General features: G+C 39.3%; 2 protein-coding genes across 8 annotated transcripts; one reads left to right on the top strand and one right to left on the bottom strand.

The window, feature by feature from the left end:
* Positions 1–79: 79 nt before the first annotated feature.
* Positions 80–20437, bottom strand: LOC147149855 (adhesion G protein-coupled receptor G2-like). 7 transcript variants are annotated; one of them, XM_086025973.1, is made up of 14 exons: positions 20398–20437; positions 20094–20296; positions 18742–18817; positions 18098–18239; positions 17525–17644; positions 15894–16010; positions 15783–15828; positions 13773–13867; positions 12644–12759; positions 10768–11033; positions 9255–9351; positions 9032–9161; positions 7101–7257; positions 6752–7016 (listed from the first exon to the last, which is right to left on the bottom strand). In XM_086025973.1, exons 2-14 carry the CDS (start codon positions 20293–20295, stop codon positions 6925–6927), a joined length of 1656 nt encoding a protein of 551 aa, XP_085882099.1. In that variant the 5' UTR covers position 20296; positions 20398–20437; the 3' UTR covers positions 6752–6924. The 7 variants fall into 7 exon arrangements, with proteins under 7 accessions (XP_085882100.1, XP_085882104.1, XP_085882099.1 ...); XM_086025978.1 differs by lacking the exon at positions 20398–20437 and having other exon boundaries at positions 6750–7013; positions 18742–18844; positions 20094–20313; XM_086025971.1 differs by lacking the exon at positions 20398–20437 and having other exon boundaries at positions 20094–20312.
* LOC147149856 (uncharacterized) lies at positions 3830–5579 on the top strand. The gene is made up of 2 exons (XM_086026027.1): positions 3830–4180; positions 4622–5579. Exons 1-2 carry the CDS (start codon positions 4108–4110, stop codon positions 5506–5508), a joined length of 960 nt encoding a protein of 319 aa, XP_085882153.1. The 5' UTR covers positions 3830–4107; the 3' UTR covers positions 5509–5579.
* Positions 20438–21087: the final 650 nt, after the last annotated feature.

Below are 21087 nucleotides of genomic sequence, written 5' to 3'. Positions count from 1 at the left end.
CAATTACGATACATTTTGCACACATTGAATTTAGAACATACACACCCTGTAGACAGATGCATTGACAATACGCAAAACCTGAGTCGAAAGAGGAGCATTCACTTTTATTTTGACAGGCTTTGTAATGGACTGAGTGGGGGGCTTATATCAACAACCTTTGTGTGGAGGGAGGTGGTGTGTAGCATGGAAACACAAGCACAAACACACACATACGCGAGTCTTCAAAAAGGACTGAAAAGCGCTGATAAGCCAAATGGGATTTTAAAACCTCCATCATGTGCGATTCTATTCATTTACACAAGACTACCTCCCAGCTTGAATGATAAAATATGACTTTATACTCGATGAATGTGAGAAGCAATGTGTATTATGGTTGACTCTGCAGAAGGCCTTACTTCCTGACACGGTTGCTCTCATTTCCTCCTGCCATGAGAGGGACAGACAGTCAGTATAATCACATCTTTATCTAGTGACTTGATCTGAGTCCCCCAGGAAGGGGCTGCCACCATAATTGCCACATTTAAATGTTATTGGCCAAACGTATGCTGTGTTTTTTTTCTAGTGGGGTGCAGCTTTGAGGTCTCTTAAGCCTCAGGCAGAGATGATAAAGTATGAGGTCCACTGAACACACAAAAGGATTGCATCCTCAAAATCAGCACAAAAAAAAAAAAAAAAACATATACAAGATTTGTTCCGGAGTTAAACTATCACCATCTTAAATGTTTTTAATTGAAGGGAAAAAAATCTCTTCTTGACTGTTCCACAAAGTGTGCAATTTTTAACCAGAGTCTATGAGTTCATATTTTTGTGAGCCCAGGGCAGAGACACATCACAAATCAGACAACACAGATGAAAAAGGCAACATTACTCCTCATTAATTCTATCCTTATTAGGGTCACAGGTATGCTGGAGCCTATCCCAACTGACTGGGAGCGAGGACACAGGACACATACTGTATACTGCCGGCTGCAAACTCACCTTTGTCACAGACCACATCGTAGTTATGGTTTCCCTCAGAGCGCTGTTATGACGATGAACACTCATAAATAATTCATTCATTCATTGTTGATTATTATTGTTTTTGCAAAAACCGCGAAAACTATTTGCAATTTTGCTATTTTAGTAACAGAGGAGTTGACGCACATGTTTTGCTTTCGCAGGCCCCATAAAATGATGTGGCGCCGGCCAGATCTGGCCCCCGGGCCTTAATTTTGCTGTCAACCGTACTGATACCAAGTATCAGTATTCTGATACCAGCCACAGATACTTAAGACAGGACTTAGTTTTCTTCTGCAGTAGTTGGTGTCACACTACGCAGTTTGACAAAATCGGCGAATCGTCTCTGCGCCAGAAAGAAACATTTTGTTCACAAATTTTTGTCATTGGGTGAAAAAATCGTATATATCAAAAGTATTAGAGGTATCAATACCGAGTATCGGTGAGTACTCAAAGAGTGAATACCCTTACTGGTATCAGTCTGGGTAAAAAAAAGGGGTATGAAACATCCATAATTGACAATCGTTAATTAACCCAAAAAAAACATGGTTGTGGAATGTGGAAGGACTCACAACCACAGAACTATGAGGCGGATGTGCAAACCATCAGTGTGCCAAATTTGTGATATTTTGAATAAAGACAAACAAAAATGTTCTTGCTCCCCCTAGTGAGAGTAAGCACAATAAAAAAAATAGATGGATGCAAGTTTGGCATTAAATGTGGTTCCATTTTTTGAATGCATTACCAAAAAGCCAAAAAGAAAAAAACAATGAGAGTAATGTTCCAATGCTAATCCTTTGGATTCTCACAAAACGGCAGCAAGCAGCAGTCATTAAGCCGAAATGAAGTTTGGAAATTCCCACTTGTAGCATTGAGGCACTTTTTGCTGACACATGAAAAGAAAGCCCATTTACAGTCAGATAAACTTGCGCTTTTCTTCCCACTCAGCAACAGCTGCTTGTGCTTGTGAGTCAGTGTGCGTCTCTGCAGGCGTTTTCCAAGCAGGTGAGCGCCGTGGTGGTTCATCAAAGGTCAGCTCAGAGCCTCAAGGCAAAACTGTGACTCCACCTGCACGCAGATAATTCGTCAAAAACAAAGCTGTCAGCAACACGCAGCAAATCTCACAGAGGCTCTTGTCATCGCTTAAATTGGGACTTTATGTCGCTTTTTTGAATTGGCCATCTTACATTCGCCTTCAACAGCGATATTTGATCATTATTCAATAAGAAAAGTAGCACCCCACAGTATTGCACAAAAAAAACCATACAATAAACCCTCACCCATTGAAGGGGTTACATTCCAGGCCACCGCCGAATAAAGGAAATCCACAATATAGAAATACCCTATCTAAAAACTCCCTGGACATGATTTTATAGTATTTACTGCGCAGTTTATAATAAATTGAGAGAGAACAAGAGCATTGGACAACACAAAAATATTTTACAAACTGTTATAGTGCACTGATCCCTTTATGTTTGCAGTACACAAATCCCCTTTTTCCATACTAACAGATTTAACTTATCTCACAATGTACGTCAATGATCACAGAGATGTATATATTGAAATGAACCTACAACCGTTGTTTTCTGTAGGCATAAAACGCAGGATTAAAGAGGATTGTTTTAACTAGACTGGTCTTTAAATTATTTTAGTTTTCATTCTTTCAAATTTACACAGTCAAAGATAATAGTTTTCCACCATCTAGTGGTTGTGAGTGGAAGTACGTACAATATTTAGGAGAAACAACAAAATAGAGTTATAACTGCGCTTTTGCAAAATAGCAGGACTTGGAAACTACATATTTGCCAGTCAAAAACGTTTACTCCACATTGGCAGCTCCTTGTTTCCATACGTAATTATAAACAGTTTTGCATCATGAGGTCAAGCTTAAATATTGTGCTCCTTCTGGTGTGAAAGCTTTGACCACCAAGGGGGCTATATAAGACATTCGCACATAAAGCGCCGCCCTGCGACTGGCTGGCGACCAGTTCGGGGTGTAGTCTGCCTTTCGCCCATTGTCAGCTGGGATAGACTCCAGCACCTCCCCACGACCCTGTACAGGATAAGCGGTTTGGAAGATGGCACATGACACATGACACATAAAGCGCCGAAGAAATATTAACTCGAACTTTTGTTCGCATCTCAAGATAAAACTATATTATCTGAGAGAATTTAGAGATTGAGATTGAGTCACTCGTGAGTCAAGATACCACTAGATACCATGCACTTTGTTAGGTACATGCATCTCATGAGCTCTAACACAAAAGCTGACACTTTTAATGTGAGAGCACTATTAAGGATACCTATAAGTTTTAATGTTTTGCAGTACGACAACATTTTTAAACAATATGATGAAGATGATACACAGCAAACCTTAACATTAGAAACAATGACAACTATCTGAAATTGGATCATAATAGATTGCTTTACCTACTGATTTGACCAGTTACCTTTATTGACAAAGGCGTCTGTCATTGACAACAAGTTTCTTTTTGTGTTTTTTGCAACATTCCAGTTAAGCAGTTACAGGTGGGGTGTCATGTTCTGTGTGCGGATCTCTCTCTCTCTCTCTTTCGCTCTCTCATGCTGTACAGAGCTGGACTGCTGAAAACGTAGTCAATGTTCAAAATATTACCACATCTTTAGGGGTACGGGAGATGTACGAATACTTGCACCACAAAAATAAGTAAATGTACAGCACTAACCATTGCAATAAACAACGAATTTTTTGCTCAGTTTGGTGCAAGTTAGTGGCGTTTCGTTTTTCGCGTTTCGTGGTTGTGTCCGTAGTTTGTCCAAGTGAGTCGCCATATTATTTCGGCTATCAGCTGTATTTCCGCATACGTTTTACGCTACTGCCCCACTGTCACAATTTATTTTTTTCCTGAATTATCACTGAACACAATGAAGCCTCGATCAGGAAGTCCTATCTCTAGTTTACTGAAGTAATTAATTAAATGTTCGTATCCGTCCAGATAACATCATCTTGGTGCACGTTGAAGCTTCTCAAGCTAGCTAGGTTATCTTAGCTTGCTATCTGACGCCTTGTTATCGAATTTAGCTGAGCGGCGATCAAGCGAGAGCGTAAAGTCTTGTGATTATCGTGTGAAAATGTGTGCAAAATGTGTGAAAGGGGAGTACGAAGAGGAACATTGTCGGACTGAAGAGGAGAACGACCAACAAGGTAAACTATTGGACGCTAATTTTATGATTCCTCAAGATGTGGTACGCAGAGCAGGTTTGTTCACTTTCAAATAATAACAGTGTTTAACTCAACTTTAAACACCGTCCCACGTCACATTTGTTTTTTAAATGTGAAAATTGAGATAGATTGTTCAGGAAGTGAGTTTCTATAGGTTTCGCAGCTCTGAATTGAACATGAACACAAAGCCAGCACTGATGATGTGACATCAGCACTGTCCTAATATTTCCCCAAAACACAGCCAGTGTTTTCTTTTTAACTGTATTGAGGGCAGTATTTGTTTCGCAATGAAGCGAACTGTGATACTGTCTGGATTAAGTGTACCATATGATGGACTCACCAACAATTCTACATGACATCACCGCTTGCCGGAAAAGCTTGACATTAGCAAACCATGTGAATTTGTCTGCTTGTGTTCTGCAGACATCAGTGAAGATCTTCATCAGTTTCCAGAGGCCTCCCACATTAAAGAGGAAGAGGAGGAGCCTGATATCACCAACTTTCCTTTGACTGTCATTGTAAAGAGTGAAGATGATGATGAAGGAGAAGATGATGGAGATTACTACGGAGTGGCCAGCTTCTTAGCTCCACTATCAGATTGTGACGGTATGTTGTCACAATCCCCTGACACTGATGATGATGATGATGATGATGATGATGATGACAATGATGAACACTCTAAAAGTGATATGATGTGTCACACTAATGAAACCCCCTGGGAATGCTCGCAGTGTGGTATAACATTTAGTACAAAGTGGGATGTGAAAGTGCATATGAAAAGTCACACAAGAGAGAAACCTTTCATTTGCTCAGTTTGTGGCAAAGGTTTCACACGTAAGGAAAAGTTGAACATACACACAAGAACGCACACAGGAGAGAAACCTTTTATTTGCTCAGTGTGTGGCAAAACGTTTACTCATAAGGGACATTTGACCTTACACATGGGAATGCACACTGGCGAGAAACCTTTTTCCTGTTCAATTTGTGCAAAAAAATTCACTCGTAAGGCACATTTAAACAAACACACGAAAATACACACTGGAGAGAAACCTTTTGCCTGCTCGGTCTGCGGCTTAAGTTTCAGTGATCGCCCAGGATTGGTTCTACACATGAGAACACACACTGGGGAGAAACCGTATTCCTGCTTAGTGTGTGGCAAAAGTTTCTCGCTGAGTCGCAATTTGACCAGACACAGACGAAGACACACTGGTGAGAAACTATTCACTTGCAGTGCATGTGATGAACATTTCTCTTATAAGTATCAGATGACCAAACACAAATGTGCTGGTCAGAAGAGCAGCAACCAATGAAGCTGAGGAACTTTTCAAAAATGATGAAGAAACTGTGGCTACTGAATACAAACTCAGAAACATTTAGTGGTTTTACTTTGTATTATTATGGGAAAATGTATATGTAATATATCTGAAATACAAAACTTCAAACTGATATAGTAATCCCAAAGTCTCTACGTGTTTTCATTTTTTTTATTTTAATCAACAATTTAGAGTGTTTTTACTTTAAGCACTGATATGGTGTTACTTTCTGGACACAGAGGCAAAGCTCCAGCTACAGTTAAATGCTTCTTTAATGTAGAAAAAAAAGCTTGCATTGCCAATACATTTCACATCCTTTTATTAGTAATGATTTTTCCCTTAAGTTTAGCTCTGATGTGGTCGAACCAAGTGTGCAGTGCTCGAGGGACCAGTTTCTAATCATGCGTGCAACTCATATAATACACGACATAAAAACACGGTCATGAGGTTTTATTTGGGTTGCGTACATGTATTTGCAAATGTTGTATCATCTAAATTCACCAGCACAACTTTTTAAGTCATAGTACCTTGATTGTCCATGTGCAGTTGCCATATAGCTTCTGCTGCAGATGTTCTTCTGTGTACGAAGCCGTCACACAGTATGTCGCATCATTATGCGTATATCGATGTAAACGTCACGTGATTTATCAAGATGGAGTTCATTTGTCTATTGAGAACAGTAGTTGTGATTGTTTTGACACTTAAAGCAACCGCTTGATAAAAAAACAAGTTACAAAAAGTTTAAAACAAGTTCTCCCGTCGCAGACGAGCTCTGGTAGGACGCTCTCATTTTCAAGTGTGTAAGCGACGATGTCACTACACGTTTACTGGATGCAGCCTGGCTATCCCAATTGAACTGTTTACTTGACACTTGTTTGGATTGGCAAAAGGAAAATATCATTCCTGTGAGTCTGAATGAAAATTCCATTCAGATTTGGCCTTTTTACTCCGACTGATGGGTTTATGTGGAGCATTTTCGTTGTGTTTGGTCATTTGGTTTCATTCTATCATAATACAAGTCTCCCTGTAAAGTCAGCTACAGATGATGATTCGCCGATGTGTTAAACTGCCGCTGTGTAGCACCAACTACTGCCGAGTAGGATTTACTTGATGTCAGACTTTTTCTTGCCTTACATACAGCATTATGGATGTTATTGGAAGTCTCCAGGAGTACCCGATACCTGGTATCAATACTTGCCCATCCCTATACATATGTTGAAGTTTCTCAAACTATCTTAGATTGGTTGCAACGAACAAACCAGATGCAGAAGTTAGCAAGATGTTAGAATCAGACACCCCAAATTAAAGAGGAAACAGACAGCCAAAGCCCCCTCCATAATGTACTTCAATAAAACATACAGATTATTAAAAGTGTGGGAATAGGATTTATTAGTCATCGAAGGTTTCTCCGGCTCAGCTGCTGGCGCTTGGAGTTTTACTGCTGGTCGTCGAGGGTCCCGTCTTTCTCCAAGACAAAATGAACCACAAGAAGATGAAGAAACCTGCTAGGGGGAGGACCAGGACAAGACACAGCCGGTGAGGAGCCAACGGATGGCCATCGAGGAGGACTGCGTCAATCTTTGGCGCACCTTGCAGCGAGTTGAGGATGCAGAAAACGTAGAGGCCTGCAGTGGTTAGGTGGCCGAAGGAGAAGAAGATGAGACCCCAGGTGATGCCCAGCAGAGTGCTGACTCCCAACAGCGTGCTGATGTTTTGCTTGGCTCGCCCTCGCTCGCCCTGCCCAAACTGCGGCCACCGTGCACAAACACACTCACATGATACTGGATATGAAAACGTCTGTCTGTCCATCTATTTATCTTAAATATAGAAATACATTTTCACAGGGAGAGAGTCCATAATTATTGAGGAATATTGGAATTTGGTGAGAAAAATGTTAAGTTTTATTGATGGGGAAAAAAAGAAGATTTCTTTACGGATTAATGTTGGGTATTTTCAGGTGGCAAAATTTTATTTTTTTCAAACATTTTGAAGAAATTAAGTCCAAATTCTTTTGAGGAAACAAAAACTTGCATATAGTCAGAAAAAAGGCCGAATCGTACGAGATTGACGTTTAATATTTTTTCAGAAAAAATGTTGAAATGTTTTTGACAAATGCACCATCAAGTTGTATTTTTGCTAGTGAAAGTTTTGTTGGACTCGCCGAAGACGGATGACGAATAACGGACGCTCAATTTTTAGGAAAATGCCCAGCTCTGAATAAAACCATAGAGATTACTAATAACAATGTTTACTTAATCTTTGAACGTATTGGTAAATGTAGGCCAAATGTTAAAACCAAAAGTAATACATTTTTTATTTTTATTTGCGCATGTACAAGTTAATACCCCATGACAATATTGGAAAAAATGCTGGTTTTGGCCTTTAGCCTATACATTCAAACATATTTGCAAATACATTTACGCATATTTCAAAGTAGATTTGAACATACTGTATTTGCAAATACGTTTGAAAACTACTTGCAAATACAGTAATGTATTTGCCAATCAAAAATGTTTACTCCACATTGGCAGCTCCATGCTTTCGTATACCGGTATATGTATATTTTTAAGTATATATTTTTTTAAAGCAATTTCAGAAAGTTGCATCATTTCAAGACAGAAGTTATGGTAAAGGAGAGTTTGAATTTTTAGAGTTTTAACTCAAACACTTCATAGAAAAAAATGTTTTTGTATGAGTGAAAATGTTTACAAAATGCATGTTTTTGAGAAACAATTAGCATATTTTTGAGAATTCGTTTTGGAAATTGTCCGATAAATCATTTTTTTTCTAGGGGAAAATGAGTCTGAATCCTATCAGATTAAATTTTCATATTTTCCAGAATCGCAACGAAATCATTAACTCATTCACTGCCAAGGACATATTTATTTGTCTTTTCACAGTACAGACATTCAATCCCAGGAATTTATTTATACTTTTTCAATTCTTTTTTTATCAAATGTTAGGTAAAAGAGTGTCTGAAAATGTCTGGCATTGAATAAGTTAAGAGATGAAAAGTGTATTTTGGAGTTTTGATTTCAGTCATAAATTGTTTGAGGAAAAAAACGTGCATATATTTGAGAAAATAGTAAAACAATTTACAAGTTAAGCTTGTAATTTTTGGGAAAATTGCATCTTAAGAACCCAGTTATTTGTTTTTTTTAAATCAGATTTTTTTTTACACAAACATGTATGTTGTCAAATACGAGGGAAAGACTAAATTTGATGAGATTAAAGTCTAATCTATTTTTTGAGAAAAAGTCAGATTTTTGAACTAAAAGAGATTGTACATTTTTCTAACAAAATCAGAATTTTACATAATTGTTTTTTTTTAGAATTTAGATATATTTAAGATTTTGCAAGAATAAAAGCTTCATTTTATGTGATTTATGTTGTCTATTCTCAAGACAAACAGTTGAGAAAAAGTCCAAATGATAATAACGATGATTAGGAAAATGTGCACAAATTCCCCAAAATATTCCCGACAATTATTAGACTTGAATACAAAGGAAAAAGCCTGTACCCGTTTCCTGTGTGGGAAGCCGATTAAACGTTGGACAGTTACCACCAGCATGAAGAGGTTGAAGGCAAACACCACGCTGAACACGCCAAGCGTGCTCACCTTTTTCACCGTGCTGTCCACCAGGTAGCATCTACGCACATGCCGCACCACCTGTCAGGTTATGTGAAGAAGCGTTGCATTGCCCGCCCAAGTTGCAAATTGAAGTCAAATCCCGCCTGCTTACATTTGAGTGCTGTTGGGATCGCTTGCGTCCAGGGCCACGCGCCCATAAGCGTCGGGTTCTATAAAGACTGCCACGATCACAATGGCAGCGGGAAGACCTGCGCACAGGGAAAAGGCGTTCAAGGCAACTGGAACAAACTTTTTTCATAAAACTATACTTTGTCTTTTCATGGAAAATATTGGTGTGGGAGGTGGCAGCAAACTAACGACATAAGTCGCACATTGGTTGCCATGACTACTACTTCTTCTATTCTATTCTTCTTTGCCGTAAGTGCAACTGGAACTCTTTCACTGACGTCAACACGTTTAGGGAATGGGGATTTTTGGTGCCAGTCCAAGCACTATTGTTCTTGGTATCTGTTTTTGTAAAATAGATTTCCGTGAAAAAATGCAACTCATAGTCCAGTGCCACTTTTTTTACGATTTCTTTCTTGAATATATAATAGGGATATCACGATATCCAAATGTCACGATACGATAATATCGTGATATGAACCTCACGATACGATAATTATCACGATATTGTGGGTGGGTTGGCGATATATAAAAAGATCACAATATTGTATAAAAGCTCACGATATTCTTTACAAAAAAACAGCTCATATTAAAAAAAAATCACAATATTCCGTTTTTGTACATAACAGCATTCATAAAGAAATAGGCTTGGCCAGTCATGGGCTCCTATTGGCGATTAGCATGGGTCTTAAACACATATGACATCAAATTAAACTGCACTAATAAACTAACCACCAAAGAGTGCTGGAACTGCACAAATGGAAAACAACTTGGGCTTTTAAACAGATTTGCTGCTGTTAATTTCATGACACGACAAAGACGAGGATATATTGTGGCAATTTTAATATCGCAATATCACGATATTGCCCATATTGTGACATCCCTAATATATAAAAATAAAATTCACGAAAAAATGTTGACTTTTTTGTCGTTCTGAAGTTTTTTTTTTCCCATTAAAATATTTTTTCTTGAAAATATATAACCTTTTACATTAGAATGTATCATTTAGTCCTTCAAAATATATATCTTTTTCACAAAATATGACTATTTTCTTGAATATTTACAAATACAATTCTTCAAAATAAAATTCCTGTGCGAAAATATCCAACTTCTTTTACAAAAATATAGAACTTTTCTCAATAATATATTACTTTTTCCACAATAGTACAATTTTCCCACAGAAATGTAAATCTAAAAATATAAATATAAAATTTTCTACTTTCTAAATTTCTGCACTGAAAAAACAATATTTTGGATTTTTTTTTTTTTTAAGCATGGACAATCGTTGCGCACAATAAAACATGTTTCACCAACACGAACACGATCTTCTTCGTGCATTATTCATGTTGGTGAAACATGAGCTTCTTCTACTCCTTTTCCAACGTTCTGGATGCCCGGTGGTTTATTGCTGCCGCTTACGGGTCAGAGCAGATACTACATTCACCAGGCGGAGTCCGATCGTCCGCTTTTGTGGGGCGGCGACACCCATGTGGACTCACTCCATCCGACAAGGCTGAGCTTGAGGATGTATCTGCGAATGTAGATATTGAAAACGCGCACAAGGAGCAGGTAGAGGTGGAAGCTCTCCAGCGCCATCCAGCTGAAGGTGGCCAGCAGGGAGTAGTGCAGCGCCAGGGCCACGTAAAAGCAGAGCCCGTCGGCAGACAGCGCCGCCGGCCGGCTGGAAAGGAAGTGCACATTGAGCAGGATCAGCGCCACAGCAAGGTTGGCGTGCACTTTCATCGACACGTCCTCGCGGAGCTTCCTGTCAGACACAAACACCGGTTTATTAGGCACGAGCCAATATTTAGGAAAACTGCAATTTTCTGGTAAAAATGATTTGTATAGTTAAGAAAATTTTAAAATAAGGGGGAAAAACACACTTAAGCAGAAATAGTCTCCATGTGGTTGTTTTTTTTTAATTCAGCCATTTACAATTAGGAAAAATCATTATCATAAGTCACGATTTTAACTTAAGCTTTAAAGCTTGGATATATTTTAGAAACCAAGTAAGGTTGTTGGGTTTTTTTGCATTAAATGTGCCATATATTCTTGAAAAAAAGTTTCTTTTATTTTTTCGGCAAAAGGCAGAATTCACAGAGCACAATCTTACAAAATTAAAGTTGCGTGTTTTTAAGAGTCCATCCATCCATCCATTATCTGTACCGCTTCTCCTCACAAGGGTCGCGGGGCGTGCTGGAGCCTATCCCAGCTGTCTTTGTAGGGCCAGTAGGCGGGGGACACCCTGAACTGGTTGCCAGCCAATCGCAGGGCACACAGAGACAAACATCCGCACTCACAATCACACCTAGGGGCAATTTAGAGTATCCAATCAACTTACCATGCATGTTTTTGGAATGTGGGAGGAAACCGGAGTGCCCGGAGAAAACCCACGCAGGCACGGGGAGAACATGCAAACTCCACACAGGGAGGCCGGAGCCGGGATCGAACCCACGACCTCTGAACTGTGAGGCGGACGTGCTAACCAGTCGACCACTGTGCCGCCCGTTTTTAAGAGTCATCAATATCATTATTATTTCAAATTTAATATTCTCAAGAAACAGTCCAAATCTTTCAAGATAAAAATCTAATATTTTGGCGGGGGAAAAAATCTGAATTTTATGAGATTAATGTTACCCAGAAGGAAAAGAAGACATTTTCTTATTTTAGGCCAAAAATGTCAGAATCAAGTTCTGATGTTTTCTAGAAGAAAAAACTCCATTTTTTTATAAATGAAAAAAGAAATTGATTCTTTAATGGTGGCATTGATTTTTAAAAAATGAAATTCTAGGGGGCTGGGAGTAAATGAATGAAAGAGTCTGAATTTTGCAAGATTAGGCTATAGCTGGATATTTTTGAGAAACTGTCTTGAGGTTTTCACAAAAAAGTCAGAATTCCACAAAAATATTTTCATGAAAAAAAGTTATTTTTTGTGGGATTCTTGAATAAGATTGTTGCCTATTTTTTTTAGGAAAAAGGCAGGGTCTTGATATGAAACTCTGATATTTTAGGGGGCAGTGGGTGATAAAACGGAAAGTTGCAAACTTGAATAAAATGTCATACATTTAGGCGATTAAAGCTGGACTTTTTAGGTAAAAGTGGTTTATTTTTAGTTAGTTAGTTAGTTAGTTAGTTAGTTAGTTAGTTAGTTAGTTAGTTAGTTAGTTAGTTAGTTAGTTAGTTAGTTAGTTAGTTCGTTCGTTAGTGCCCGGGATTATGTTTTCTTTTTTTTTTGCGAAACAATTGATGTTGTTGAGATGAAAGTGAAAATAAATAAATAAAAATAGAAAAAGAGTCATACTTTCCAGGTGCAAGTTGTCATTTTGGAAGACTAAAGTGGTATATGAAATGAATTGAACAATTTTTACCCCTTACCCTTTGGTGATGAAGAGCAGCAGTGTGGTGACAAGGGCGACAAGAGAGAGGCTGCAGCCAATCAGAGAGACGTACGACAGCACCGCCTCATTGGTGTCCGAGAGGGGAGCGGACACCTGCGATGGAAAAACAGCAACAAGACTGATGAGCTTTCAAGAATGAGGTGAAGGGATCCGACTTTGTTGGAAGGAGAAGGAGTCATGTAAAGTTCAGTTCACAATACGACAGAGAGTTTCATCCATTCAGTCAAATGCTCAAATTTGAGACATTGGGCTCTATTTTCAGCACTTGGCTGTAAAAATTGGTGTGTCTTGATTTTCGTCCCGTGCATGCCAACTTTAGTGCGTTTAGGAATTTGGCAGACCGCGCTGTGCCATCCTGGGCGTTCCGGAAGCCAGAGGGCGTTTTCTTAATATACATCCGGTGCACCTGACAATTTGGTGGCTGATAACTAAACATTAAACCAGCTGAAAGCAGGTCTAAGTTGCGGCATGGGTGGTTTAACGCGATTTTGTTCGATTGGGTCGAGAAACGGACAGACAGATTCTGATGTGTGGTGGATGTCATCCTATTTTATTCATAAATATGACAACAGTGAGCATTGAATCCACTGAATCATTGTAGAAATCAATTCATTGCATTATTATTATTATTATCATCTTTATTATATTTTTTAAACAGGGGTTCACACATGAACGCGAATGAATAAGTTGGAAGACGGTCTCCACTCTACAGCGGCCAACTTTACATCATCGACCCATAGAGGTCTGCTTGCAGTTCCTTATAAACATACTTTGTGCACGTCAATCTCTGCATGATTTCCAGAGAGTCTATTAATGCTTCTGCCATGTAAACTGTGCGCATCTCCTGCACTGATTTAAATGGAATGAGAGGAGCCGCCTCCACTGACCGGAAAGCAAGTTGACTGTGTTCACACCCACAACGGTGCAAACTCCCGTTTCTAACTGTGCGCGTTTGTGAAAATATGAAAGGAAGGCAAACTCCACACGTATGAATAATTAGACTGTGGTTTGTGCTAGCTTTGCTCTAGCCACAAAAAAAGAGCCCATTGTCTTGTTTGTCATCCTCATAAATGGAAACTAAAAGTGACGTAAAAAGAAGTGCTGACCATGAGAATGCCAAAGTAAGTCAGGTGGTCGCAGGAGCAGGTCACGTGACTCTGACCGGGTTCCCAGATGGTCCGACAACCGCTGCTGCTGAATGCTGCTTCGACACAAACAGATGGAAACAGCTAACATGCTAAAAGACTATTTCCTCAACTAGAATTAGATGCAAATAGAGATCAAATAGAGATTCTATGTTTTGATATACGGTGCCACGTAGTATACGTTATATACCGCACCATTTACATGATTTCATATTATTATAAAAGGATTTGTCCAAATAGTCCGCTGATAGTGTAGTGGTACACACGCCTGAGTTGTGTGCGGGCAGCGTGGGATCGATTCCCGCTCAGTGAGAGTGTCTATGTGTGCCCTGCGACTGGCTGGCGACCAGTTCGGGGTGTAGTCTGCCTTCGCCCATTGACGGCTGAGATAGGCTCCAGCAACTCCCCGCGACCCTATATAGGATAAGCGGTTTGGAAGATGACATGACATGACATGATTTGTCCAAATAACCTATCCCCATACAGTATGCTTTTAAATGGCATTTACTCTTTACAGTTGCATAATTAAACACCCTTGGCCTCTGTAGTTACTTACTGACTGTATTTATATGTACTAAGCTACTGTATTCAATAGGCATACAGTGGATTGTCAGTTTAATGGAGAGAATCTGTGCTAAAGCGCCGTTTACTGGCAACACAGAGAGACTGGTCCACATGTTTCGAGTTGTTCCGCTGTAGTCACAGATTTACAATACAGTAGACTAGAGCAGGCCACGGATTTACAGTATATAATAACCAGCTCTCGTGGATGAAGCCGGAGGGCAGCAATCTAGTGTTGCCTCTGTTACTGACATCCATCCATCCATTGTCTGTACCGCTTCTCCTCACAAGGGTCGCGGGGCGTGCTGGAGCCTATCCCAGCTGTCTTTGGGCAGTAGGCGGGGGACACCCTGAACTGGTTGCCAGCCAATCGCAGGGCACACAGAGACAAACATCCGCACTCACAATCACACCTAGGCGCAATTTAGAGTATCCAATCAACTTACCATGCATGTTTTTGGAATGTGGGAGGAAACCGGAGTGCCCGGAGAAAACCCACGCAGGCACGGGGAGAACATGCAAACTCCACACAGGGAGGCTGGAGCCGGGATCGAACCCACGACCTCTGAACTGTGAGGCGGACGTGCTAACCAGTCGACCACCGTGCCGCCCTGTTACTGACAACTTCTGTTAATTATATCAGTGCATTTTTTTTACGCCAGGACCCCTGTATGGAGTCAAGAGAGCCTCGGAGAGAGCGAACTTCAACGACTGCATCGGCCCTTCAGAAAATATTAACTAATTTAGGGCTTCTCCCAGACTTATTGGCACAACTGCACACCACAAATTGTGGCAATTTTGCCATAGAGGCAAAAAATAATGTGAAAAAACAGCGTAAAAATGAATGTATTCATTTCCGGCAAGCTTAGTGAGTCGCAACGTAAGATGGCCGCTGATGGCTTCGCTTCTCGGGTCGTTATTTACGAAGCACAATCATAACAGAGGTGAAAAAAAGAAACGTGCTCGCCACTAACATCATGCCCTACACGCCATTATTAACCACCCCTCCAAACCCAAACGCCAGCAAAGTACTTTTGGGTCAACCAAAAACTTAATAAATATTTTCAAGCTCTTTTGAATATCTATTTACAATAATTTTGTACTGTATTGGGCATTTTTAGGCCATGAAAAAAAAGTACAAAACAATACTTTTGTACTGTATTTGGTGTTTTTCGGCCATGAACAAAAGTACTTCTGCAGACAATAGGCTTAATGGAGGACCCGTTCGTCCAATTAGTCTGTTAATTCGGTACCACGGCCTTTTATTGTTTTTGTTTTATGTATTGTATTGTAAAGTGCTTTGTTACAGCCCTAGCTGTTATGAAATGCATTACATAAATAAAATTGTATTGTATTGTTAAATTGAGACTCCACTGTTTTTATGTCCTTACTCCTTAGAAAGCTACTCACCTTTTGTAGAGAAATTCAAGAAGGCACATCTGGGGCTTTGTGTTTCCTGTTGACCACATTGACATTTCCGTTCACTACACATTACATGTGCATTTTCATCCTTTGACTTACGTGGACGGTGACCATATTGACGGTGATGTTCACTCGCTCCCGTAGTCCTGAAATAGTTTTTCCGCGTACGCTCAAACCGAGCAGCCTGTTTTGGTAAAGTTCCTCTGAGGTGACATTCTGCAACGATGAACGACAAATATCCACAATACAGACAGACTGTATTTTTTAAAAATAATACATTTTTGAAATAGTTTGACCACTCCCACATGTTTGAAACACATTGAAATGTATTCAAAGACACTTTTTAAACACACACAACAAATGTAAGGTCTGCACACCCATGTTGAAATGCCAGCTTTATGTGATAAAACATTTAAAACATTTGGATCAAATTAAAGTTAATCAGAGGCGCTTCAAATGGTGACAGGCGTGTGCTGACTTTAAAAGACATGACTTTGATTGTGATTTGTTGCACACTTGTGCAACCACATTATCTCAAGTGTTTATTTGACCTCCCTTCTTGAAGATTTGTTTTTCCCCAGTTCAATTGTACAGGTTATACTGTAAGTCACATTTATTGTAGAAAGAGTTGAAAAAAAATATATCACAGAATGTTACATGAAAATGGGTGTGCAGACTTTTTATATCCTAAGAAGGTAATGAAGAAAAGAAACAATGCAACGTGTTTGAAAACAAAAACAATCGCTAATGTAAAACGTATAGAACATAATATAAGTTTATAGTGTCTGTGTGTGTAGATATGTGCCTTTAGGAGGCGGGGCCTGGTTGGATTAGTCTGCATATGAGTGTTCAGGCGTGATATCTGTGACACACAGCAGTTTGTGTGCAAGTGTGCTTATTGTGATTAAATGTTTACAGTAAATACGTATACTGTAAAACTCCTAAAAAAACAACCACTTTGTGTTTTGTTTTAGTTCCTCTGTTCCTCTGGTTGTATTTTTTTTTTTAACTGCACGCACGCATTTGTCACACAAACGACATCGCTTCCTCTTGCAAAAGATTTTTTTTTATGCTGTGTGTGTGTGTGACCACTTACGTAGTGTCCTCGTAAGACACAACAGCAAGTCTGATTTCAAAACTGTTCTGTACAGAGGTGGCAAAAGTACTCACTCTCTGTTCTTATTTTGAAGACAAAAAAAAAAGGCTGATCAAAGTAGAGGTACTTTCCACTCTTGTATTTAAGTAAAAGTTCAAAAGTAAAAGTACAAAAGTAAAAATGATTTATACATTAGATATACATCTATTAGGTGGTGGTTTAATATCCTATTCAATTTTGTATTGCCCCCAAAGTGTTACAGTTTGGACCTCCAAACAAATCTTTCTGAAAATTATAGTTCAAAAGCAGTGGCAGTTTCTGGCATGTGCATTACATGGGGCCACACAGGGCAGCAATGCATTTCATAAAAACGATTGCAGTAATGTTTGGGGGGGTTTATGTTTTGCTTTGTCTTTGGCTTTTTTTTTTTGTCTTTCATTTTGTGTCATACCACCACAGAATACTCCAGCTAGCCATAACGCAACTCTAATATGGGCAAATGCTACTATAGAACCTGCGTGGTTAGGTGGACAGCTTTCTGAATTGAATGATTTTCTATGCGAAAATGTTTATGCGTTTACAGCAGTATTTTCCGTGACTTTCACTTCATGTACAGTACAATCAATTTGTGTACCCATATGGATTGAGGCCAGGTCAGCATGCAGAACAACATGGTGTCGTCCAAGCTAGAGAACAAATCTCCGGGCAGCTGGATGTCGACTCTGCTGCAGTTGACGGTCACACCCGTGTTGACCTACAATAAAGTTATAAAGTTCCAAAAAAGGAAGAGAACTTGATTGAGACATATTGTACTTACTGTAGTAGAGCACCACATTACAACAGTTGGATCAAGGACAGAAAGATTTGAATGCACAGTAAAGTAAAGCCCTGCTACTGTACTTGTGGGCGATAGGTACCAAGTCTTGATGCAAATAGCAAAATGAAAATAAAAAATAGTACAGTAATTAACTTATCCTTGTTTTTAAATAAACTATCCGATTTGCTCTTTTAATGTTCCTTCTGAAACGCCCTAAGATGCCACATGGTGGCAGTCATCCGAGTCCCTGTGGTATGTTGGTGCCAAGGAACTCTGTTGAAGTGACATGTCTTGGCTTCCATAGCTCTATGTTGCCGGGGAGCTCAGTCTAGCCTGGGTTGTTAGCAAGGAGTTACAAGGCAAATAAGTGGGGCTTGGCGGTATGCTTACCTCGCTGTCGCTGGCAGAAATGTACAGGCTGCCAAGATGTCCTTTGGGTTTGAGCAGGACGGCAATCAGGTGGCCCACAAACATGGACATGGTCTCATTCACCTCAGTCTGCTCCAGCGACTTTTCCAGACGCTTAATTGCTCTTCACACAAAGAACTAAATTACCACACATGAATCTGCTTGGATTCCTTTAGTTTTGTCATATTCTTCTCGTTATGCACATATCTGGGTGGTAAATTACACAATGACGGAAGAGATTGAGGATTTTATGTACCAGTATTTACTTCTCGAGTCATGACAAGGCGACTTGTTTGTTTGTTTTTGATCCAAGAGGAGATTAAGGGCAACAAGAAAACGCCTCAGTGTAACAACCACAACAGAAGAGAATTAGGACTTTCTGTATTTACTTCTCCACTCTCTGCCGTGGCAAGGACACACAATTTTATGCTTTTTGTTTTGTCTGTATTTAAAATGGCATTTTTGTCATACATCTGCTTAGGAAGAGTGTGGTTCTATGTGGCCTCCAGCATTTAAGTTGCCCATCACTGCTCTAAAATGTCCAACGGTGTGACCATGATTGTGAATGCTCGTTTGTCCGTATGTGCTCTGGAGTTGGCTGGCAGCCATTTTGTGAAAGTACTCACTCAAAGTCGATGCTGTGGTTTCTGCGGCCCATCATCCCATTGATATGCGCCATACAGCGTTCAGCATCTGCAAGGCCTGTTGAAAACTTTTGTTGTTGTTGTTCTTTTTAACTCGTGAATACATATGCAGCACAGGGTGGGCAACATTATACACTTTTTGAAAATCCAAATATTTGCCTTGAAAACCTAATTTGAAACCTTAACCCTTGTTTCAAAACCCTACCCTTGCTTGGAACCATGCTATGCAAACCTAATTACAAAAACCGACCAGAAACTATAACCTTGGCTCGAAATCCGATTTTAAGACCCTAACCCTTGCGTCAAACCCAATTTTGAAACCATAACCCTGGCTTAAACCCTACTTTGAAACAATAACCCAAGATCAGAACCCTCAAAAACCCAGAACGTTTATTTGAAAGCCCAGTACTTGCCTTGAGACCATATTCTCAAACTTTAATCCTTTTTTAAAACCTAACCCTGGCTTGAAACCTTATTTTGAAACTTAATCCTAGCTTGAAACATTGTTTTTAACCTATATTGTATCTTGCCTTTAAACTCAAATTTGAAACCCTAGTCCAGAAATCTTATTTGAAACCCTGAAAGGTCCATGAAACCTTAATACTTTCCTTAACCCTAGAACACTAACGTTTAAAGTTAGTAACATCACTAATGTCGGGAACATTTAACCCGATATAATATAAAATACAGTTTTCATCAATTTATGTAAAAGTACAACACTGTATGCCAAATTGGAAGTTGTCTTCTTTAATTTCCCAATACAAAAGATCACATAAAAAATGTGGGTGAAAATCACCCGACGTTAGTGTTCTAGTATTAAAAGCCTATTCTGAAAGCCTAGTCCTGTTTTAAAAGCATATTTTCAAACTTCCATCGGAACCCTAATACTTGCGTCAAACTCTGTCTTGAAACCCTAACCCTGGTTTGAAACCCTACTTTGACATAATAACACTGCTTTGAAACCCCAATACAGCCATAACTCCTAATACTTTCCTTGAGATCATAATAATATGAAACCGTAAGCCTTTTTTTAAAACCGTACCCTGATTTGAAACCCTAAGTAAAAACCTGAACATAGGCTAGAAACCCTAACTTGAAACCCCAACCCTGGTTTTTAACGCAGTTTTGAAACCTTAAGCCTTTCTTGAAACCCAATTTTCATACCCTAATTATGCATATTCAGAGTTTTATTTTTTTCTAATTCCGGCTATTCTTAAAAACTCACCTATTTCCGGGTTTGTGCTCTTGAAAGTATTAATTCAAGGTACCATTGTATATACTTTTGATACTCTCTCATACAAAATGGCAATATGAAGAAAAAAAAAATCACCTACCTTGTTTGCCGTCAGAAACCCTACAACTCTCATCTAAGTCATTCTGACTATTTCTGTTCGGACACTCCTCTGTACCCCGGCCCGCACTTGGATTCGGAGTGTCCCCTCTACCCGGACTCTCCTCGAGACCTTTCTTGTGCCGAGGAACTCTATCACAACGCGCCAAAAGTGGCAGCAGCCAAACAAGAAGCCACCACTGCATCCTGAAAATTTAAGAGCATCAGCATTGCAGCATTAAATCAAAGTCTAGCATTGAAATCAACATGCTGCATAGTCCGTGGGCGTCAAATGAGCTATTTCTCACCTTCAAAGGAAATCCTGAGATTCAGACTCATGGATGACAATACAACCATATTAGAAATGGGAAGAAAAAAATGCAAATGCATTGCAACATCCAAAGAGGAAGTGGCAACAGACAAACAGCAATAACCAAAAACCTCATATGAGCTCACATTCCAACTTCACTTTATTGCATGATACTTATTGTGAGCTTTTTTTAATCTTTCACACAACAAATGTGCCATATAAATATATATATTAAAAAAAGCTCAAATTAATACTAAATAAATACTAATAAAAACTCAACTACATCAAAGCATTTTCGAAAAAAATAAAATCTTATCAAACTAAAAATCTGCTGGAGGTTGGGATGGCAGGACTGGTCCAGAAATGGTCCAGAACTGGTCTGGAAAATTTATATATTTTCCCCAAAATCGAGACGGCCAGGATAACACGACAAGCCACTTGATTTTATATGTGAACGCCATGGTCCAATTGAATAGATGGTTAAGATGGATAAATGAGTAGAGAGGGAGAGAGAGAGAGAGAGAGAGAGAGAGAGAGAGAGAGAGAGAGAGAGAGAGAGAGAGAGAGAGAGAAATGCTTGGGGTTTATTTAGCTGAAACCTTTTAAAAACAATTCTTTATTGAACAAATTGTAAACTACATACACAAACAACACACGGAAAATAACACTTTTTTAATTGTAAGACATA

The sequence above is a fragment of the Filicampus tigris genome, chromosome 3 (genome assembly GCF_054856515.1).
Source record: "Filicampus tigris isolate MCC_2025a chromosome 3, RoL_Ftig_1.0, whole genome shotgun sequence".
Classification (NCBI taxonomy): Eukaryota; Metazoa; Chordata; class Actinopteri; order Syngnathiformes; family Syngnathidae; genus Filicampus; species Filicampus tigris.
The sequence above is the reverse complement of the archived record's forward strand: the minus strand, read 5'-3'. Positions and strand labels throughout refer to the sequence as shown.